We start from the raw sequence: 18,819 nt of genomic DNA on the forward strand, positions 1-18,819 counted from the left end.
GACTGACCATACAGAAAAATCTCTCTTTTTTTGGACTTGTTGGACTCAGGTGTTACTCACAACAGCAGCAGAAGACAACTTCAGAGAAAAAGAACGCTTAAATTGACAGGGCCTCTTCAATAACGTACAATGTATATGCTCCTTCCAGCCATTTTGCCCTGGTCATGAAGCTTTAAAAGCTATGCAGACTTTCCATGATCAAGTTTTTCCCGGTGGAACACCAGTTTGTAGAAGGGTACCTCAGATCAATTTGCATTTACACTGCAGAGCAGGGGCAAAGAGAGGGGGCAGTCAGCAGGATGGATGAAGAAATCAAGGGATTAAATCCAGGCTGGGAATCTCAAAAGAAAGTAAGGGACAGAGGTGCCCAAATCCTATTAAATCCAATGAGAGGTGAGCATCAAGCTCCCCTCAACTCCTTTGAAAATCCTAACCTCAGAGCCCGGGGGTGGTAGATAGCCTGTGCAACTGAACTGTTCAGTAAGTAGGCGATCAGGCAGTTAATAGAACATCTTTATACCTGTGACCTTGAGACAAAACACTTAAGTTAGTTTAGACATGGAAAAAAAGTGGGGAAGGGTTTCATTCTCCAGTCTGAAAAGAAGCTTTTTTTCCCCATGAAGCTTTTCAATTAACAGGTTTAGGATTTGTGGAGTTAAACATCTCCCCTTCTGTGAGATAACCTCCACTACAACAGCTAGTGCTAATGCAGGAGAATCAGGAAGTGAAACAGATGAGCCCAGTTTCTTTGCCCCAGGTGAAGGAAATGCAGAGTAGACAGCTAGCAATAGTGAAAGCCATTTGATAATCAACACCCATTTAATAACCACAAGATATTTTTAATGACAGTTTCCCTCTCAACAGTATCCCATTTCACTAACAAGAATAAAGTACCGTTCCAGAACTCAGATGCTCATTTTGTTTGCAGCCTGCTCAGCAGAAAGAAAAAAAAATAAAGGCAAGCAGGAGACTTGGATTTTTGATCTCAAACTATTTCACAAGAAAAAGAGATCATGGACCCAAGTCCACCCGTATGTGTTTGAAGGGCTTTGGTAGGGTCTTCTAACCTACTCACTGTATAGAACTTAATAGCTAATGCACCCCATTATTTGACACTGACACTTTTTGTACTTGGGAAAGAGGCAATGTTGTAGCATAGGCTAGAGCCAGGCATAGTGCATGCAACTACTGGAGAGCTACGGCCTTCACAGATCAAACACCGTACCTCAGTCCTGACCTGTGGCATCTCCTGCTATTCCAGGCCTGGGCTCCCTACACAGCTGCATCAATGCACCCCAATCCCGATCTGGAGCATCCTTGTTCTTCCCATTCTGACCTTCCTAAACAGGGACATCTTGACAAGTCCGGTATTTCGGGGATAAATATCATTTGTAATGTAGGAAAATGTTCAGAGATCAAACTTGCTTTGCTTGGCACCTTGGAAGGCAGGCCTTCAAATGCAAAAAACTGGCATGTTAACCAAAGCAGCTATCCTCATTTATCAGGCAAATCTCAGCTGTACCAGTTAGTCCCCAGGTTTCATATTTAGGGCCAGTCCACTCTAGCAGAACTCATATGTTCCTGGACCTGTTTACCATAGACCGTACCCCAATTCTATTTTAATAGGTGCTGTAATGTGAGTCAGCAATACATTAGTTCAGTTTGATCTTGTTCACATACATAAAAACTATCACCATAGGCTCAGAGTGGGTCTCAGTTTTGTTATACATGGGCCAAACTGACCTGCTTCAAAGCCAGTCTCAAACCAGCGAGAGGAGGGTTTGGATGAGACCAAGCTCCCGTAGATGATCAGAGTGCATACAAATAAAACAAAAGTGCTGGGTCCCAACAAAGATGTTTAAAACAAACCGGGGAAGCCTAGAGCACTGGCTCAAAACCCTGCAGGGATCACACAATAGCCAATGAACCAGAAGTTAGGAACTGAAGTATTAGCCTGCTACCCCATTTGCAATTTTATTCTCCCATGTACGGCTTCCTCATAGCCACAGCCTGGGCACCACCTACCACACTGAAAACTAACTGGCACACAAGTGATGCTCAACAGGATCTCACGTTTATTATTGAGAAGTGATTAATGGTGAAAAGAAAGGCAACGCCCATTCCTCATTGGCTTAACAAGAAACTGAAGAAACATATTCACTACACATTTTACAATATTTTTCGTTCAAAATTCATGTTCCTGTAAACAAAACAAGTTTTTACCACTGTTCTCAGCCTTTAAATCAAATTAATCCAGACTTAATCTGTAATCCATATAATGCACAAGAACAGAACATTTCTTAGGACTCCTAGTACTTGACTTTTGAGTAACAAAGGGTCAGAGGAAAACAAACCACCCTTAGACACAACCTTGGCAATAATTTCCATTCAATTCTTCCAGGCAAATAAACCCAAATAATTCATAAAATTCCTCCTCTTCCAGTCCAAGGAAAAAACAGTTCTTCCACTTTCTGCGGCGGATGTCCAAAAAAAGTCACAACTCGGTGTTCCAAGTGCAAATGTCAAAACCAGGGGGAAAGGAGGCACGAGGGAAGTGGAAGAAAGGGATGCAGCGGGGTTTAAAAATTAGAGAAAAAAGGCATATGCCACTTACGGACTTTCAAATCCGGAAAACATAGTAAAAAGACAAAAAACAAAGCATATGCTCTGAAATCACAACCAAAGCCAAAAGAAAGGGGACAGTTTTTACCTATACTCTACCTAGAAGGGATTTTTTTTTTGTTTTTGTTTTTTTAGTCCTATGTCTCGTGACATTCCAATACTTTTTTTTTTTTTTAAACTGCAAGTTTGTAAGTTTTTGTTTTAAAGTCAATGAAATTAAGAAAAAAAGTCCTAATTCTCTCTGGGGTGTTCTTTTTCTCCTCTCTCTCTCTCTTTGAAAGATATCCCGGATGCAACCTCTGCTGCAGTCTCTGTGGGAAGCGTAGCCTTTTACTTGACACGGCCTTGGCGTTCCTGCAGGAGAAAAGAGAAGGTGGTTAGTTTAGAGCAACTCTTGCAAAACTTGCATGGGTCAAGAGGGAACAGGATTTTGTTCACTACTATCTCATACACAGACCATGAAAACATAGGGCTGGAACGGATGTCAAAAGATCACCCAGTCCACCTCCCCACACTGAAGCAGAATTAGGGAAGGGATAGCTCAGTGGTTTGAGCATTGGCCTGCTAAACCCAGGGTTGTGGAGTTCAATCCTTGAGGGGGCCACTTAGGGATCTGGGGCAAAATCAGTACTTGGTCCTGCTAATGAAGGCAGGGGGGGGCTGGACTCGATGACCTTTCAAGGTCCCTTCCAGTTCTAGAATCTATGAATTCCTAAAACCTTCCCTGAGGGGAGTGTGTCTACATTAATATTTAGAGGTCTATCTGGTTTCTGACCGGAGAGGTCCATTATAACTAAGGTGAATCTGAGAAACAGTCCGTTTCTGTTCAAGGAGCAGGAACTCATTTTAAGAGGGCAGCTGCACATGGCTAGTATGACTATGTACATACATCGTATCGTGTGATGCCTCCCAGCATTTGCCATTTCCCCTTTAGAATAGCAGTTGCCACCACAACCCTTCCCCTTGCACCCTGCTCCTTTCCTCTCCCTACCCCCAGCAACATCTTTTGCAGACAGCAAGAGCAGAGGTCCTACCAGTCTAATTCATTAAAAAACAGCTCTCTCAGATGCAACCTGCTTAGATTCCTCCTGTTTTGTACAGCCTGCCAAGTATAATGAAGGGAAGTGGGACACAAACAAGGAAAGGGGGGGAAAGGGCAGCCAGTGAAGAGCTAGTGAAATAAACGAACTACTCACTGCTAATGTTCTGTCAATTAACTGGTTGGACACAGTCTGTGGGGCCAGGTAGAGGCAGCCACTGTGCTAGTTATCAGTGAGGGTTTCCAGAGCCTCACTGGTGGGGCGAAACAGGACTCTCTTCCCCATTCCTGTAAAGGGATCTTCAGAAAGCAGTTCCCAAGAGACCTGCCTCCAGTTCTCAATTCTATCAGGCTAGAAACCAGTCTAGAGAGCGAGTAGGTAACAGTGGGGAGGAGGAGTGACCTGCCCTGGGAAAGGAGGGATTTGGGGGCTTTCAAGAGTGAATTGGCAGCAGGGGTCCATTTGTTGAAGGAGATCAGATACTCATTTATGGCTAGTGAGAACAGGAACTGAAAACCGTTTGTGTTCAGTCCCTCAGTGAACTCGGCACTGGCAAGTTGCTTGCTCAGGGCTATAAAACCGAGCCCCTGACAGTTCTCCAACCACAGAATTCATGCCTCGTGAAGACTGATGATCCAGGGTACAATCCTTCATTTTAAACAACAACGCTTCCAGCCAACACGAACCGCAGATTCAGGCTGACGTGGGATTGGTTCACACTTCACTTTTTCAAGGCAGACGGTACAAAAGAAGTGCAAATGGCATTGAATGGAGTGGTAAGCACTGAAACCTAAAGATGGCAATACATGAGAACAGCCATGCTGGGTCAGACCAATGGTCCATCTAGCTCAGTACCCTTTCTCTGACAGCAGCCAGGGCCAGGTGCTTCAGAGGCAATGAACACAACAAGGCAATCTGAGTGATCCATTCCCTGTCATCCAGTCCCAGCTTCCGGCAGTTGGGGGTTTACACACAGGGCATGGGGCGGTGTCCCTGACCATCCTGGCCAGTGGGTCTCAAACCCTTTTTACGGGCGACCTCTTTCACACAGCAAGCCTATGAGTGCGACCTCCCCCAATAAATATGTTTAAAAGTGTGTTTAATTTAACACCATTATAAATGCTGGAGGCAAGCGGGGTTTTTGGTGGAGGTTGACAGCTCGCGACCCCCCCATGAATAACCTCACAACCCCGAGGGGTCCTGACCCCCCCCCCCCCCCGTTTGAGAACCCCTGATCTTGGCTACTAGCCACTGATGGACCTATCCTCCATGAACTTATGATTTTATAGACCTATCATATCCCAGCTTAGTCGTCTCTTTTCTAATCTGACCAGTCCCAGTCCTTTTAAATCTCTCCTCACATGGAAGTTGTTCCATATCCCTACTCATTTGTTGCCCTTCTCTGCCCCTTTTCCAATTCTAAGAGATCTTTTTTGAGACGAGGTGACCAGAACTGCAGACAGTATTGAAGGTGGGGACATACCATGGATTTAATATAATAGCATTATGATCTATCCCTTTCCTAATGGTCCCTAAATCGTTCGCTTTTTTGACTGCCACTGCACACTGAGCAGATGTTTCCCGAGAATTACCCACGACTCCCAAATCTTTCTTACGCTAATTTAGACCCCCTCATTTTGTATGTATAGTTGGGATTATTTTTCCCCCCATGTGCATTGTTTTGCAATTATCAACAATGAATTTCATCTGCAGTTTTATTGTCCAGTCTCCCAGTTTAGCGAGATTCCTCTGTAACGCATTAGAGTCAGCTTTGGACTTAACTATCTTGAGTACCGTGTATACTCCTTCATAAGCCGAATTTTTTTTTTTTTAGTAAAAAAGGGAAGCACCAGAGAAGGGGGTCGGCTTACGAACGGGGATAGAGAGGGAGAGGTGGGACACAGCCCCCCCCCCCCGCCCCCAGAGGGGGCAAGGAGAGGCAGCACAGCCAGCAGAGCCAGAAGGGAAGAGGTGGGGCCAGAGTCTCCCCGCCCGGTCTGGCCCGCCGGAGCAGACATCCTCCCCTGGCCCTCCCCAGATAAGGTGGGAAGGGATGGGGAGAGTGTGGGGGTCCTGGGCTAGGGGTAGGGTCATGTGGAGGGTGGTCACAGGGGTTACTCCCCTAACTCCCAGCTTCTCCCCTCCCAAAAATTTCCCCACCAGTTGCTGTCCCGGCCCGTCAGGGTAAGCAGCTGGCGCACCAGGACACTTTGTTTACTTAGGTTTACCTCCGTGCCTGCGGACGCTCGAGGTAAACAAACCATCTCGGCCCACCAGCGGCTTATCCTGATGGCCCAGGAGCCAAAAAGTTTGCCAACCCCTGAATTATAGGGTCGGCTTATAAACTGGTTATAAAATTTTTCCATTTTTAACTTATCCATCCGGGGGTGGGGGGGGGGGGGGGGTGTCTGCTTATAAACGAACCGGCTTATGATCGAGTATATATGGCAATTTTTGTAGCGTCTACAAGTTTTGCTACCTCACTGTTTGCCCCTTTTCCCAGATTTGTGGATACGTTGAGCAACACAGGTCTCGGTACAGATCCTCGGGAGACCCCATTATTTCTCTCTCTGTTGCGAACACTGCCATTTATTCCTACCCTTTGTTTCCTATTTTAACCAGTTACTGAGCCATGACAGAACCTTCCCTCTTATCCCAGGACTGCCCACTTTGCTTAAGAGCCTTTGGTGAGGGACCCTGTCAAAGGCTTTCTGAAAGTTCAAGTACACCATATGGACTGGATCACCCTTGTCCACGTTTGCTGACCCTCTCAAAAAATTCTACTATATAGATAAGGCATGATTTCCCTTTTTAAATGCAGCGTTGACTCTTCCCCAACATACTGTGTTCATCTATGGGTTTGATAGCTTTGCTCTTTACTCTAGTTTCACACCATTCATCTGGTACTGAAGTTAGGCTTACTGGCCTGTAATTGCCAGGATCACCTCTGGAGTCTTTTTTTTAAAATTGGTGTCACATTAGCTACCCTCCCATCTTCTGGTAGAGAGACTGATTTAAAGCGATGGTTACACATCACCGTTAGTAGTTCTGCAATTTCATACTTGAGCCCCACCCAGTCCCTTGGGTGAATACCATCTGGTCTTGGGGACTTATTACTGTTTAATTTATCAATTTGTTCCAAAAACTCCTTCTATTGACCTCAATCTGGGACAGTAGAAATGTCAACTATTTTACTGCTGATCATTTTAACAGAAGCAGGTAGTTATTCCAAAATCCCCAAAGTACCTCCTATGGTTCTCCAGGTGCCAAATCCTCATCTGTTCCCTACCCAGCTGCCAAACCCCCACAACTTCCCCTTGACAACTGATACACCACAATTATGCATTGTCAGGATAAAAATCGATGGCATATCGAAAAACGAAAATGGAAAAGAGTAAATTACATTGAAATTCATATCAAAGAAACCTCAGTGGCTACTGCATTGATATCATTTGTTTTCATGTTGGATTCATTAACTTTTTAAATGTTAAATGCAGCTGCTGCAAAACTTCCCTCTGTGCTACTTCATAATCAAGGGGCTTTGCCACAGAACTTGAGTCCAGCTTATCACAAAGGGTTAAAAAAAAATCACATTGGAGAGAGAGAGAGAGAGGTTAATTTCAATCGACTCAAAGCATTTTTTTAAACATCCCTGACAATTTAACATGCAACGTCAATAAGACTACCAAAAATTTGCCAGCAGATGAGCTCTCCATGAACAATGATGCTCACATCCAGTTACTGATTGCCCCCTTTTCTCCACCTAGTCATTCCCCGTGATCTCTTGCTTCAAGTTCATTGAAAAAGTTGGCCCCCACTGAAACCATTCTTGGATCCAGTTTCTACCCTCAGCACTGAGAAAAGTTAACCATTACCATTCACCATCAACAACGGAAAATGACAACTACAGGTGTCTGGTTAGCCTCAGGCCTTTGTACCCCAGTACAACTCCCTGGGTCGAGACACTTCAGCTTGGTCTACATTGAAACAAGTTATATTGGCATAGCTACATTGGTTAGGCATGTGAAAAACCACCCCCCGACCCACAGAGTTATGCCACCAAAACACAACTATGTTGACAGAAGAGTCCTTCCATCCATGTAGCTCATATCATCTGAGGAGATGGTGTTCTGCACTCCCAGAAAACTCCTTCTGTCACAGTCTGTCTCGACACTAGGAGACTCTGCTGGCATAGCCTCCACAGGGTAGACACAGCCATGTTTTGGTACAAGGGGGCCTTTTCTGATTTAGTTTATGTCGCTTGGAAAAAGGTTTAATCTAAATCTAACCAAACCACCCTTACACTGGAATAAGAGTGTCTGCACCCACTGGATAACCAGTAAAAGTTTCTTGCAGGCGAGGACTAAGCGCCAATTTGCAACAATACATTTCCTACCCCCATCAACCAAGGATACAGTGAGTGGAACACCGCTTCAGTTTTAAAGCTTCTTCCCCACAATAGTCCTAGTCAACCCCTACTTTCCTTTCTCCACAGGACATTTGAGACAAAGCCCTGTCTACTTACACGTTGCCTTTTAGATGAAAATTAGGCTAAGGTGGAGCAAATTCTGTTCATGAATATCTGCCATACAAATGGAGCGGACCTGAAAACAGGAGAAATCAAGAACCACAACAGATAACCAAAGCAGTTTTGATCCCTGGGTACCACGGTACAAATAAATAATAAAGCCATATGCCTGGGGGAAGCTGCAAATCGAAATGAAGTTGCCAGGTCTTTCTCCTCCTCTGCCTCCTGGTTCTGAATCCAGCACAGTTCACTAACCAAGGACAGATGCCACACCCACTCAGGAAGAGGTTAACTGCATGAACTGAACTCTACCTTCTCAGGCACAGATGGGTTTTAAGCTAGCTGCAGGAATACACAGCCTTAGAACTGCCACCCCCACATTGTAGCGTCAAGTGAGAGAGAGAGTCATCTTGTCCTGCAGATGGTGGCTGCAGTCCCTGCTGACCACTTCAACTGATTAGCTGACCAGACAGATCCCAAAACACGCGTTTAATGAGTTGCTTTGTCCTTCCCCTTCCGGGAAAGTAAAGCTACTCCAAAAGCCAAAGCATGGCACAAGGAAAGGAAGACAAGGGGTCTAAGAGGAATAAGAACATAAGAATGGCCCTACTGGGTCAGACCAAAGGTCCATCTAGTCCAGTATCCTGTCTGCCGACAGTGGCCAATGCCAGGTGCCCCAGAGGAAATGAACAGAACAGAGAATCATCAAGTGATCCAGCCCCTGTCACCCATTCCCAGCTTCTGGCAAACAGAGGCTAGGGACATCATCCCTGCCCATCCTAGCTAACAGCCATTGATGGACCTATCCTCCATGAACTTTAGTTCTTTTTTGAATGGCACAGGGGAGATGGAGCAAAAAAAGTCACAGGATGCAGGAACAAAGGACAACACAACCCAAGAAGAGTCCCAGAAATGGATCCTTCATGGAATCTGGAAAAAGGCCAGAGACGGAAGGAAGAAGACTAGATACGAACTGTTTAATTTCAGGATGGGGGATCGTACTGAAAGTTTCTCTCAACTGAATATTCAGTATAACAACCTGAAGAGGCTTGAAGAACTAGTGCCGCATTCTGGCGCAGAATAATCCCATTACTTCCCCCACTATTGCAGCTTTACAGAATATTTAGGGGGAGTTTCTTATAAAGAAATGGTGTAGGGTGTCTATTTGCCCCCTTCAGATTTTTGGCTCATTCTGTTACCTGCTGCAAGCGACTTTTCCTTGCATGGCACAAGGATCTGGGTTTATGCTCTCATCCATGCATATGCATGGAGGGAAAGCGAGCAGTTTCCTTCTACTCCGGTGCAACCACTTGGGGTCTGAAAGGCCAGTGTGTACTAATGTGAGCACTGCTCTCAGTGCTGAAGGAGATACGGGGCGTGATTTCATTCTCTTCATTCATGGCAGTAGTTTTTTTTCCTGTGCTTTTGTTTGTAGCTGAACGAGCAGTTTCTCTTGCATTTCCTTCTAGGAAAGAGGCCTTAGCCTAGAGACGACGTCCCCTCTATACAATCCAACATAGTCCACGCCCTCAGCCAATGCAGTGGGACATCCCACCACGCACCGGGAGAGATGTCTTGCTCTCCAGGGGTTATAGAAGGTAACAAGTGAGTGCTGGACTACGAGAGAGAGAGGTAGGTAGGCAGATTTTCCGGGGTCAGAGGTGGGGGTTAAGTGCTGTGTACCCACAACATCTCTATTCTTGTTTTTCCTCACATCTCAGGAGTGTGGGGAATCCTGCTAAGCTAACCCCCACGCAAAATCCCAGGAAAAGGGCTTGGGGCATGTGTACCTGCAGGTATGAACCATGAGATTCTGCCCTTTGACATGCGAATCCCTGGATGACAAAAAATATCCACATTGCGTTTTATTAAAGTTGCCCTTGATCAACAAAGATTGGCTCAAGTATAATGAAAAGTAGAAGAAGAGAGAGGGGACAGACCAGGCAAAGCGAGAGCTGTGACCTGTCAGTGAAGGACGGGGAAGAGCACTGTGGGAATACAATGGGAGGACTAATTGTACACAGTACCGAGCAACACAATGGATAACAAGAAACATATCCTTGCTCAGAGCAGGTGGAATAGACACCTATACACTTTTGCAAGCACGGCCGTGGACATGCTGTGTTTACAGATATCCTAGAGAGCTGAATCAAAATTCTCCATTCCAGACAAGGCCAGAACGTGATTATCCTGCATAATTAATTTCAGCCATGTCACCAGTTATAGGGAGGAAGCCATGATGTCACAAGCCGGCTTGTGACATTACTGAATGAATGGGTCTAGTGCAGCAATCGGATGAGAGGATGCAGTTTCCAGTCACACAGCTTGGGAGCCAATCCTGACAGGAGAGTAAAAGACTTACCTGAAAGTTTATAGTTAGCACCTACATACTATGACGAATGGCACATTAGAAATGACTGATACACAGATGCCAATACTATGTACTTGTATAGCACCTTGCAGAGGCTCTTACATTGATTTACAAGCAGCACTTGCTGTGAGGTAGGCAAGTATTATTCCCACTTTACGGCTGGAGAAAGATTTATCCAAGGTTACAAATAAGGACAGAACCTGCCACAGAACCCAGAACTCAACTGCTAGTTTCAGGCCCTCACCACCACACCAGTGATTGCCAAGCGTGTCAGCACACTTGGTGGTGGGCTGGTCACGGTGTTGTCCGATTTCAACACACGTTACTTTCCCAATGTTTTTCCACATAAGCAGCTGCTGTAATGAGCACAGGGGTGTTTTGTATGCCTGAGTGGGAGAAGTGGTGAGACCTGAAACTTTTAGGCTGTGGGCTGCATTATGGAAATTGGAAAACCCTTACAATAGACCACGCTCCTTCCGCTAAGGTCATATGCACTGATGACTAAGTTCTGTCCTCTAGATACATGCATGTAACTGCAGCAGAGATCAATGGGAGATGTGCGCCCTGCCCAACAGCAGAATTCAGCCCCACCATCTTCAATAACGTTTGCTGGAACTACTGGGATTCTTTAAATCTAGAATCATTTTGTTCATTTGGAAATAAACCCTTTGAGGCCTCCCACGTCAGATCATATGCAGTCCTAACCAAACTAACCCAGTTTCAGGGCTTCCAAAAGTTATGCAACACCACAATGACTTCTGACTTGAACTAGAAATAAGAGTGATGTTTCTACCAATGATGGTTTTGCTCTGCCAGCCTTTCCAACAAGATCAGCTTAAAATGTGGTTATGGTTAGCACAAATAACTCCCTGAAATAGCACCTTCTTACTATGCTTATCCGCTCCCCATGCAGCTTCTGAGTCTTAAAATGCTCAGTTTATATACAAAACACAATATTTTACTACTGTTGGCACTGGAAAGCCAATACAACTGCAGAGGAAAGAGCTGCATCCTACCCTGACCTACACAGCAACAGACACGCTAGCTCCATTCAGTCTGCAGATTTTTCTTGGTTTGTGACAATGGCTGAAATTTATCACTCTGCACTCTTGTAAAGGAGCTCCTTAAAATTCAAAAAAGTAAATATACTAGACATGTTGATAACTCCATGCTAGAACTCCTCCTGCTCTGATAGCAAATTAAAATTTAATCAGAATCTTGATTAAACAAGAAAGCCTAACAACTTGACCAGAGGGCAAGCAAAATGAGACCCATCTGTGGGATCATATGCCAAAGGAGGATATGTAATCAGTCCTGGAAATCTGAATTACAGGCACAGACAACCCAAGTGTTCCAGCAAATCTCAACTGCATCCGTCCGCAGGATATTGGAGAAGAGGGACTCTCTCAAAAAGGTCCACATCAGACTGAAAAGCCAAATCACAGCATCAGGCTGAGTTTGCACATCCTGACAGTTAGAAAGGTCTTGCTTCAAAAAACTGAGCACAACACCTAATGTTTGTCTAAGATGCTGATCACTCTAGTATCTAATCAACAAACGGCTATCAAGGCCTACAGAGGAAATAGGGAACAGCAAGATGTCCTCTTTCAAGAGTGGTTGTAACCAAAACAAGACTAACCTATCGTAAGCACTTACAGAACCCCAACCACCACATGATCTGTGCATTTTAAACCACAGCTTGCATTTTTATGTCAACCATCCAGCTTGGGAGCTAGGGTGTCGGGAGGGACTTCATGGAAGTCTTAGAAAGACTGCCTCTATTTCTGCAGTGGCAGTTACATGCTGTCAGCTGTTCCTGGTTGTCAACTGGCTGGCAGACATGCTCAAATCCCCCCCCCCCCCCCGCTTTCAAGGCACCACCAAAACGGATGCAATCTAGTGCAAAGGATGAACTCTGCCAGTCTTCACACTCCAGATCAAAACGGCATTCTGAAGCAACAAGGAGTCCAATTTCTACAAACACTTAGAGGAACTTTCCTGCAGGATGCAGCTGCCCTGAAGCGTGCAACTTGCACAGGAAACAGAATGGTATGTGGTCCTAAAGCAAACAACAACATGCTACTGGACACCAACTACCCAAAGCCACGTCACAATGAGCTAGTTGGTCCTTTTCAGTGAATATGAGCATTTAGATCCCCTACAAAAACCACAGGTAGTTAAGCTTTGAAAAATTTACCAGCACCCCTTAGCCATCGGAAGTTAATACAAGTTATGGGAGCCTTCTGAGTGGGATTCCAGAGACATCTATTAAGCACCACTGGGCTTCCTACCTGGGCATGGTATTTGGACCCGAATCCCCTCCTGGCTTTAGTGTATAGGCAAAATACATTTGTAGCTTCCATTCCAAGATCCCGGAAGGAAACAGGATTCCCTATTCCCACACCCAGCTGTTAATAAGAACATTCCCAACACTCTCCTCCTCCCCCCACCATTTGGTAACTAGGTGCTACAGCTTTCCTGAACAGCCAAATATAAAAACTTACAAGAATCTCATTAGCTTTATTACTGTTCAGAAGGCTATGGGCAACAGCAGTGAAACTGACTATACTCTTGTAAGTTTCAAACTGTGGCTATTGGTGAGGCCTAGAATTTTTCTTCTACTGGCAAGTCCAGTCTTCTTCCCTTGCCCCAGTCTTACTTCATCAGATATTCTTGTGTATACATTGGCATGTATGTCATGACATACATGAGGCAATAATGGACTATTTTTTCAATTTGCTGGCGCTGTGCATTTGACAGCACTGTGTTACTGGGCAGTTTGCCTGTTTCCCTGCTTGGGTCTTTCAAGGAGTATGGATCAGACACTTTCTACATGACTTACATGTTAAAGAGTTAAAGTCTCCTATCCCAGCTTTAATAAAGTCAATGGCATTTACCAAGAACCTTCCTTTGAATGTTATTGTAATGATTGGACTTAACAGTAAAGAGTAGAATTCACCATAACTTAAAACAAGGGTTAATGTGAAAAAGGTGCAAATGGAAGATAGCAAGTCCAAACAAAAAGACCTGGTATAACTCAAGGACTGTGTTAAGATCATGCCTGGTAAACAAGAAAATCATAGAACTAAAAAATGAATGAACCAAAATTGGTGGGTGAGAAACTAGGTTTAATTGGTAAACAAAATCATGAGGGGATGGGCTACTCCACCCATCGCTCCCTTCTGGGGTTCTTAAATATTTTGGGGAGAAAACCTGGCTACTGAAGGAAGCTTCACCATGATGGCTGGTACCTCCACCATCTCCAGGGACCCAGGACCTTTGTCTCCCTGATTCCGAGACACGTCCTGGCCGGACCAGGCCAGACAGAGGGACCCAGATGAGCTCACCACCTTTACGTTCTCTAGCTGAATCCCAACCACCACCTGGGGTGAAACAGCATTAGACTTCAACAGCAAAAGCTCCAGCCACCTCAGCTAACAACTTCTCTTCTCCCCAGGCGGCCAGTTATTGCCATCTTTCATATTATCTAAGAGACTATTGAACAAGGAGGTTTTTCCTTCTATAAATTTTCTCCAGCTAAAGGGAAAGGGATACTGGATGTTAAAATGTAAATCTTAAGACTTTACATTTCAAATGCTTTGACTGTTTTTCCTTCTTTAACTTTAATAAAAGGTTAGAATGATTTTTAGAAATAGTGTATTTAGCTTGCTTAGTATCAAGGCAAAGTCTTTGTATATAAAACCCCTGACCTTGTTTAACACGGTTTAATGTTAACATAAACCAGTTACACCATTTATTCCACCTAATTAATACAACATTATAGTACATCCTTGAGATTTAATCTGCAATGATTACAGGGAGGTAATGTACCCTTGGTGCAGGCTTGGGATCAAATCTCACTCTGGGTCACATGAAATGGGTCCTATGACTTTGGCTGACTACATAGTAGAGAATGTAAGTGTTAGCACCACACAATTTGAACCACAAGATGTTCTGGAGAGGGAAGTTCACCCACTTCCCGGATTCAGAATCTCAATTGATGCGAAGCTAATAAAGCATTTGTTGTACTCATCGTCATACAATACAAATGCGACAGCCAGGTTTGAATAATACTGAAGTCTGGACAACTCTACATCCACCCCCATGGAGCCTGGACAACAAGTACTTCATTCTGTAAGCCAGAGAAGCTTAATATTCATTTTAAGATAAAGTCACAGACAACAGGCCATGCTGTCTCCCACTTCCATTAACCAGTTGATACCAAAATTCAGTTAATGAGCTCCAGTAAGGAGGGCAACACTCCCTAGGACTTTTATACAAATCTCTCTTTTTCCTAGGTATTTAAAAGGGAATCTTATGCCCTATGGACATATGAATTCCTACTTAGTTTTTTACAGTTGCATAGTGTTGTCTTATAAACATGTCTGAACCCAAGGATCAACCTGTTTGTGGCCAAAATATGACCTGCTACATAAGACTCCAGACAGCATGATCCTCAGGGCTTTAATCTCTTAAAGATCTACTATGATGCCAAGAAATTCTTAAAGGTAGCCACTTTATATAGGACCTATACTTTTGTCATTCTTATGACAGACAGGCCAGGGAGCACAGCAACCAATAACTCCTTTTCTGTGTGCGCATTGGTAACAAATGCCTTTTAATTTCAAGCTCAATTCGACAGAGGACAGATGAGAAGGAAATTATAGTTTCTTTTCTTTTTATTATTTTTCCCCCCAAGTTCCTACCTTACTATTCTATTACAAACAATAGAAAAGCAGCTAACACAAAAAACCGCTCAGCACTGCCCTTTTAATAAAGAAATTCTAACAGTATGAAACTAGAATTGCTGTCTGCATTTTGAGTGCTCTATAGAATGGCTCACAAAACCCCCAAATGCTGTTATTAACCTGATCAAATGCATTATTACATGACTTATCCTTCAATTAAAAAGCAGCACGCCGGGCAGCTACGCATTGGAAAGAGCAACAATCAACTCCCTCGTCTAGTCATCAGCTTGCATAACCACAATTCTTGTTAACCGAGACTTCCTTGGACAACTTTACTGCAGTAAAAGTGCAGTTGCACTATTTTACAGGACAAATGGTCCAGTTTTGTGCCACTGAGGAACTGGCTTATTAACTTGTAAGGCTGTAAGACTTACTATTACTACGAAGTACAACGGAGTACATTTTAGAAATTAAGGTAGGGTTCTAATAACCGTAGCTAATATGCTCATACAATGACAAACTAAAGAGTACAAAAAGAATTCCCTTAAATTAATACTCGTCACCGGACACCTTACATAAGGGACAAAGCAAAAAAAGTGACCTGTCAGACAGAAAAAGATCGCAGGAATACATTCTAAGAACAAATAGAAACGTAGGGCTGGAAGGGACCTAAAGAGGTCACAAAGTAGCAGCCGTGTTAGTCTGTATCCTCACTATATGTTCCATTCTATGCATCCGATGAAATGGGCTGTAGCCCACGAAAGCTTATGCTCAAATAAATGTTAGTCTCTAAGGTGCCACGAGTTCTCCTGTTCTTTCTAAAGAGGTCAGTCATCTAGCTCATGTAAAGCTAAACCTACTAAAACTCTGAATACAGGAGGTTCATGTGTTCACACACTAATACTTTCCTAGTTCTTCCTAGACGCTAATCAGCTTAAGTAGTGTCACCTGATCAATTATACTTCTTCACTGGGCAGAAAAAGCAGGCAGGAGAACACTACATATGCTCAGCTGCATTGAGCTTTCAGAAAACAAAACAGCCAACTGACATTTAGCTTCAGAGAAAAGAAACTTTCCTTGAGAAATTGCTGCTTCTCAGATTATTACAGCTAAGTTACCTAGAGTTCTGTAACACTGCCCTCCACCAATGGGCTATCAACCAGTGTTAGTAAGTTACCAACATTTCCCTAAAAAAACAAACAAACAAAACCAAACCACCCACAACATTTTCCCTCCATGTATCAAAATCTCATGAAGTTTCTGGGGAATCCTCTTCCTAAAGCACTCCAAAAACATTCAAAGAACAGCAACACAAACCCTAAACAGCAGCACCTTTAACTTGAATTATTGGAGAGGGGGAGAAAATCGGACACCCACCACATTAAAAAGGCTTTCATTTTAGTTCACTGTGGTATTAACAGCTGATGCATGCAGCTTAATGTTTGTTAAAAACACAAATGCCAAATAAGATCATTTAAGGGAATTGAGACATATCGACAGATCAAGTTTACTTTGATCAATAAGGACAAAGACAACACTGAGGGAGAAAAGAAAAAGTCTTCTGCAAACTGTCCCTTGCCAATGTGCCCCTGCACTGTTCTGGAGAGATCACCTCCAGCAGAACAACATTCAATTTCCTTGGTCTCTTCATGAGGGTGCCAGTGAGGGTACCAGTTGTGATTAAGCAATTAGCTCATTGGAAAATGGCCTGAGATTAACTCATTTCATGTAGGCCATTCCCTGCTAGAGGGTAATACCTTTTGGTTACTCACAACGTGTACTGCATTTGACCGGGTGGCCTAGAGGTGAAAGGCTCTTAATCCGATTACCAATCCTAAAGAAACAATTTTAAACTTCTCATCTTGACAACTTCTAGGGATCAGCTTCACAAGCCACCAGTTGACTTTAACAGCCATTAAATCTTGTAGCTTAATGAGATTTATTAACTCGCTAAAACTCAGAGTACATCTATGCTACAAGCATTACAGGGGCCCAGCTGCAGCACTGCAACTACCCCATTGTGGCACGGAAGTTTGCTACAAAGACAGAAGATGTTTTTCCTTCACTGCAGTATATCCATCTCCCTGAGAGGCAGTAGTTGGATCTATGGAAGTAGTTTTCCATCGACCCAGCTGTGTCTACAATGGGGGTTAGGTCAACCTAACTATGTCACGCAGGATGCAAATTTTTTCCACAGCCCTGAGCAATGTAGCTAGGTCAACCTAAGTTTTAGGTGTAGACCAGGCCTCTGTGTCATTGCAGTAACTAGAACTGGATTACTTTTCACAATATAACTTCCATTTTGTTTGTACTAAGATGGCTTCTGGTTATTCTTATTTTACAGCAGAGGAAAGACACCCTTCTTCTAAAGGAGGAAGCATGTTTCTGGATTAGAGCATTCAAGAAAGAACCATAAGATTTCCCTCTTAAAAACCCCCACAGAATATGTAAGGCTCATTTATCAGTTTCAATTAAGTGCCTTGAGGTTGGATAAAAGGCATAATAAATGCAAAATACACATCAGCAGGTAGGTACTGAGACAAGTAGAGCAGTTTATCCATTTCCTCTATTACTGTATCATTGCAAATGTATTAACTAGCACACAATTTACAGAAGGCTGGAACCGGGATGTGCATTTCAGAACTTTACAGGGTCATAGCAAGGATATTCAGCACTCGCACACCTATCAATTGACCTCATACTGGCCAGGTTTTTCAGGGGTTTTTAGTACTAGTATGGTAGGTAATCTTATGACCCCTGGATGAAAGGAGCCATGTCAGTGCAAGCAAAAATTACTTTACACCATGAACTGCAATACCCAAGAAAACAGAGAAGGAAGTTCTAACTCTGTTTACTCAGAATGGTTTTATCATGTTCTACAGGATAACACAACAGGCATTAGGCAAGAGAACAGTAACAGAAGAATCATGAGGATCTCCACCAATCTTTGGAAAATACTTTCCCTCCTGCTTCTCCAGCCAACTACAAAACCAAAAAAAATACAAACTGTTTTAAACAAAAAAGAAACAGTGCTTTAAAAGTGACCATAAAAAAATCCAGGTTAGTAAATGCAGATTTACCATTTAGTTGTTTTTCCACAAGTTGCACCCCTCAAAATTGGCAGTGACATTTACCACTCAGTATTTTAAAGGTGGTTTAATATTCCTTCGAAGCATCACGTGTCAACCAATGAGAAAAGAGAATACACTTCGGGAAATAATGGTCCATTTGGCAAATCCTACGTCTCTGTTTTGAGACTGATACACTCCGACACCCAAATCAATACAAGCTTGATTCTTACCTTCTGAAAAGTACCTTTATCAATAGAGAAGGAAGCACACTACAACACGCATTGTCACTGGAACTGGAGAATGTAAACCTTTATGCAAACTCCTTTCTAAAGTCCACAGAACGTGTGCACTGTTTACATGCAATTCATAATGCCAAGACAACAGAACAGAGCTATAAAGCCGAGATCCAGTGCAATTCTGTGGAGAGCATTCATTTTACCTCCATTGCTTCTGAGTCTGGAATACACAAGATGTTGCCATTCCAATGTAAGCAGAATCT

The 18,819-nt window shown here is 43.5% G+C and overlaps 1 protein-coding gene across 1 annotated transcript in view; it reads right to left on the reverse strand.

Annotated features, from left to right (window-relative positions):
- Window positions 1-818: 818 nt before the first annotated feature.
- YTHDF2 (YTH N6-methyladenosine RNA binding protein 2) overlaps window positions 819-18,819 on the reverse strand; it is a 29,065-nt gene continuing 11,064 nt past the window's right edge. Inside the window, exon 5 of the mRNA XM_034754091.1 lies at window positions 819-2,976. Within this exon, the coding sequence (XP_034609982.1) occupies window positions 2,953-2,976 (24 nt within the window). The 3' untranslated portion in view covers window positions 819-2,952. The remainder of the gene's footprint in view (window positions 2,977-18,819) is intronic.

Source organism: Trachemys scripta, chromosome 20 (genome assembly GCF_013100865.1).
Source record: "Trachemys scripta elegans isolate TJP31775 chromosome 20, CAS_Tse_1.0, whole genome shotgun sequence".
NCBI classification, from domain to species: Eukaryota; Metazoa; Chordata; order Testudines; family Emydidae; genus Trachemys; species Trachemys scripta.